Source organism: Urtica dioica, chromosome 11, assembly GCF_054948205.1.
Source record: "Urtica dioica subsp. dioica isolate 48M chromosome 11, U.dioica_male_clone48M_v1_H2, whole genome shotgun sequence".
Classification (NCBI taxonomy): domain Eukaryota; kingdom Viridiplantae; phylum Streptophyta; class Magnoliopsida; order Rosales; family Urticaceae; genus Urtica; species Urtica dioica.
Genome location: NC_142766.1, coordinates 20766140 through 20770801, shown reverse-complemented (window position 1 = coordinate 20770801; position 4662 = coordinate 20766140). Strand labels below are relative to the sequence as shown.

The 4662-nt window shown below is 36.7% G+C and overlaps 1 protein-coding gene across 1 annotated transcript; it reads right to left on the bottom strand.

Moving 5' to 3' along the window:
• Positions 1 to 469: 469 nt before the first annotated feature.
• Positions 470 to 4206, bottom strand: RBK2 (ROP binding protein kinases 2). The gene is made up of 8 exons (XM_089601057.1): positions 3748 to 4206; positions 2534 to 2966; positions 1935 to 2186; positions 1702 to 1859; positions 1540 to 1619; positions 1317 to 1452; positions 1086 to 1235; positions 470 to 927 (listed from the first exon to the last, which is right to left on the bottom strand). Exons 2-8 carry the CDS (start codon positions 2886 to 2888, stop codon positions 760 to 762), a joined length of 1299 nt encoding a protein of 432 aa, XP_089457183.1. The 5' UTR covers positions 2889 to 2966; positions 3748 to 4206; the 3' UTR covers positions 470 to 759.
• Positions 4207 to 4662: the final 456 nt, after the last annotated feature.

Genomic DNA, 4662 nt, shown 5'->3' with positions numbered 1-4662 from the left:
TGTAATAATATAATTTTCTTAGCAAATGATTTGACTAAGAGCTCAATGGAAACAAAAAACGACAACATAAAGTCTTAAAAACGACAATGCAGCCTTAAAAGCGAGGTAGTAAACAAAAACGAAAAATGGCATTTAATACATATAACTTAAGGCGAAAAAGCATTAATTTGACCCCAAAAAAATCTATTATTAAAAAAAACTATAACCAACGATAACAATACCATTATAATTCATAAAAAAAAAAAAAAAACAATACCATTACAAAACGACACTAGATACCTAACGTTGAAGAAAATGGAATAACCGTGTCTAGATCCCAATGATCCGAATAAAAATACGACGAGTCTACACTACTACTAACCAAAAAAGAAAGTACAAATAACATGATAAACGTTTACATTAAGGACGTAAAACATCACATTTCTCTTAGTGAGGCAGAGGATTTCGGGACATTATTCACCAACAAAAATTCAGAAATCAAAATCCACCCAATACATTCCACAAAATAAAATTCTAAATCACGTTCCACAGAATACATGAACTCCAAAATTCCCAAGAGGAAGGTCAAACTATAACGACTAGTTCATTTGAAACAAAGTTGCTAATAACAGTTGTTTTACATGAAAATCAATACATGTGACAAACTATCTTAGATTGCCATGTAAAACAACATCCATTAACCAAACCCATTTCTAAAGCTAAAATATGATCTATGGCGTCTAATTTTTCTTTTTTTTTTCTTTCCCTGTAATTGAAAGATCAACTGAAAGCAAGTTGTCTGTGTTTGTCCAGATCATTCAACTGCTTTGTTGAGTTGTATTCTTCGGCGTCCAAAAGCTCTTCAGAGTATGTTCTTTGAAGCGATCCTTTTCGCTTCTCTTTCAAGTTTCGAGAAGCTTGTTCATCGCCTCTTAGCAAAACCATGACCTACGACCAAAAATTCGAATCCTCGTTTATTTGGTCCAAGGACATATTCATTGTTCTTCTTTCAACTTGCTTCAACTCAATATATGTATGCGACTGAATTTATCGAATAAATAACGGAACTAAATCTAAATTTTTATTCTTTTTTTATATAGACTTGCCTGGCTCATGCGAGGGCGTAAGATCGGTGATTGCTCAATGCACAAAGAAGCAGTCAAAACGACACGATCCAACTCTTCTTGGTCGTAGTTGCCGCAAAGAATGGGATCAATAAGAGCCTTAGTGTCGTTGTTATCGAGCAAAGTCTTTGCCTACGTAAACGACATCACGTGAGATTGATAAAAAAAAATATTGCTTTAGCTATACGTGATATGCCAAACAAAAAAGGTTACCCAAATGACAAGGCTTTGTTGATTGTCATCCAAGGCTGGACGGCCGGTTATAAGCTCCAAGAGAAGAACGCCGAAGGAATACACGTCGGTCTTGTCGTCTACTATTCCGTGCATGAAATACTCGGGAGCAAAGTACCTACAATTTATTTTTTCTCAAGGTTATTTGTTATGAACTAGGACAATACAACGATCGATGACAAAGAGGTAATTTTAGATAGCCGACCCGAAAGTTCCTTCGAATTTGGAGACATTTAAATGCGAGCATTGTTTCGGTAACCATTTTGCGAGTCCGAAATCACAAATCTGGAGAATAACAACACAAATATATAGTCAACGAACGTACATAATATTTAATTTAATTTTTATATAATGCGGACCAAGAAACCTGAGCGACGTAATCCTTTGTGAGAAGAATGTTATCGGATTTAATGTCTCGGTGAATGATTCGCTTCAAACATCCGTCGTGGAGATAAAGAAGCCCCGCAGCTGTCCCCATGGCGATCTTGTACCTCTCTTTCCAGCCGATTATTACGTCATTAGAGCCTGATATCAAACGCAATTTAAAAGGCCGTCTTGTAAACGAGAATGGAAAAAAAGAGAGAGCAAAATGAAACAAACCGTGAAGGAGCGATCCCAAACTCCCGAGCGGAGAGAGCTTGAAAACCAAGTGCATTCCTCCGTCGGCGCAACTTCCGATGATCTTGGCGGTGTTGGGATGCCTCAAGTGAGCTAAGATCCCCATCTCTGACAAGAAGCTCGACGTTTTCTGCTCCGAAGTTCCTTTGGTAAGCCGTTTCACAGCTACGAGTTGCCCTCCTTTCAGAGTCCCCTTGTACACGTCGGCAAATCCTCCTCGTCCGATCAAATTCTCTAAAAAGCAAGAGAAAATATATCATTCACCAAAGAAGTCGCTAAATCCGAATAACGACTAAGAATATAATGTACTACAGGGTGTTTTAGCTAAATAGCCAATCGAAATTAATAGATTTGCAAAATAACCAAAATTTGTCTATAATTAGTTCATGTTTCAATATTTAATTTTACCCTTCGGTTAAATTTTTTAAAGTGATGAAATGCTATATAGGTCTCCAAAAAATTTAATCATTTGTTGTTGATGTAGTTTTGCTAGAAACTTGAAACTTTAGCTATTTTTATTGATCAAGTAGTTTCAAATGACTATTTTGTATAATGTTTCTTATAATATAATATACATGTACCGGGACTAAAGTTCTTGGTGGCGGAAACTAGCTCGGATAGGGTAAAGGTGACGAGGGAAGACTTGAAGTCGAAGATTGTGCAAGAGAGCGAGTCGTCGTGAGCGCTTCTACTCTTTCCTTTAGTCTTCGAGGAGCTCCTTGGAGGGAACGAGGCCAAGCGCTTGATGGACTTTGTCTTCCAGAGCTTGACGAGCTTTCCGAGTTGGGAAATCCCGCTCGAGGTCGACGAACAAGACGGCGAGGAAGAAGAAGAAGATGAAGAATAAGAAGACGACGATGAAGTCCCTTTGCTTCTGCTGAACCACGCGTCCAAAACTACTCTAGGCGACGCAGCGAATCCTTTCTCTTTTTCCATCTCCAAACATCTCAAGCCTTACATGAATGATCCGTTGAAGTTTAACCTTGTTTCTTGCGGCCCAAGCGAAAAGCGAATCTGCGAGGAAACGTTGATTGAAGTATAATTAGAAACATGGGATCATCCGAGGAAGGAATGGATGGAAGAAAGAATATGAAAAACCCCAAACAAGTGATGGAGAGAAAAAGGAAAGTTATTGAATTATTTTATGAATAAAAAATAGAGAAATTGTCCATTTGCCACTAATTTCATAACATTTTGCCACTTTCCATCAAAAGACTAATTTTTCCCAAAATGACACTATCTATATCAACAATGTTGACATCTTTTTTTGCTATTCATTATGAGATGTCAATGTCAACAATGTTGACATCTCGGTGACATTTTGAGAAAAATTAGTATTTTGGTGGATAGTGGAAAAATGTTATGAAATTGGTGGCAAATGAGTCAATTTCTCAAAAAAAATTCTGAAATTTGGCCACAGAGAGAGAGACCTTTAGACGTCCTTTTTCGAGAAGCTTATTACATATAACTGAAAGAATCAACACAAACCTTAAAACTACCCACTGGCGAATCTAGAAGCAGAAAAAGAAATATTAGTTAATTAATTAAACAATTCTTTTCAAGCCAGAGAAGAGAAAAAACATACGTGAAAGTGAAACCGCTGATAGTACTTTTTTTTCAGTTACACTTTCGGAGAGAGACAGAGAAAGAGAATCCGAAGCAGAATAAATGCCTCGCAACAGAAACGAAATAATCTTTAAAAAAAAAAAAAAAAAACCCAGGATTAGCCAAAACAAGTCATGCAATGATATTCAAGTTCTGAAAATCTATCCACAAATCACATCGACAAACAAACCTAGTCTCTAATGACGAGGCAGTTTTGATGCTCAGAATCGCCGATCGGAGACGACGGTTGTACCGAAACGACACGTCGTTTTGTAGTTCTCGAGGTAGTAATCGTCGTTGATGCTGGCTTTGATTCGATAGTCTATTGAATATTGGTCAAAAGCAGACGAGATAAGAAGATAATGAACAAAAAACAATTCAAAACCTCCACGAAGCGAATTCAAGAGCAAAAAATGAAATCGGAAACACTAAACCGAAAAAAAGTGCTATGTTTGATGAGAGAGAGAGAGAGAGAGAGCTCAAATATAGGAGTTATTGGGTTCCGAACAGTAAAGGCTAAAGATAGAAGAAGAAGCTTGAGAAGAGGAAAGACGAAATTCAGCGGCAATGCAATTTCTTCAGAGCTAAAAAAGCAAAGAAAGAAAAGAGAGAGAGAGAGAGAGAGAGAGAGAGAGAGAGAATTTTTTGCTTCTTCTTAGTGCGGTCAGTTTTGTGTGTATGTGTGTCTTTTCTTATGAAACCGAGAGAATCGTTTTCTCTTCTCACTGAGCCGATGACAAGTGTTCGACACCTCCACAAAACGATTTCTTCTCTCTGCCCCACATGCATAAAGCCACAAACAGAATAAATTAATTGCATATAGTATAAACCCGTTCGAAATGCCGTTTTCGTTGCCGTTTCGAGCTTCCTAATTTACGGAAAATCGACAAATTGATGGAAAACCGAACGTAAATTTTTTTGAAAAGAGTATTCGATTTACCGTTTTCAAATGCCGTTTTCCATGTAAAACCGACAAGTTGATGGAACCGAATGAAAAAAATATGATAAAATATATTTAAAATATATACATGTAATACATACATATATTTTTCACATATATAAAAAAAATACATTATGTAAATAATCTTTTTTAATAAAAAATTAT

What these genes read in the sequence shown, in the direction of transcription:
- RBK2 (XM_089601057.1), bottom strand. Translation starts at nt 2,888, where the DNA reads ATGGAAAAAGAGAAAGGATTCGCTGCGTCGCCTAGAGTAGTTTTGGAC. An exon ending in CACCAAGAACTTTAGTCCCG is followed by an intron (nt 2,187 to 2,533) that starts GTACATGTATAT and finishes CTTGCTTTTTAG; the next exon opens with AGAATTTGATCGGACGAGGA. An exon ending in TACGCCCTCGCATGAGCCAG is followed by an intron (nt 928 to 1,085) that starts GCAAGTCTATAT and finishes TTTTGGTCGTAG; the next exon opens with GTCATGGTTTTGCTAAGAGG.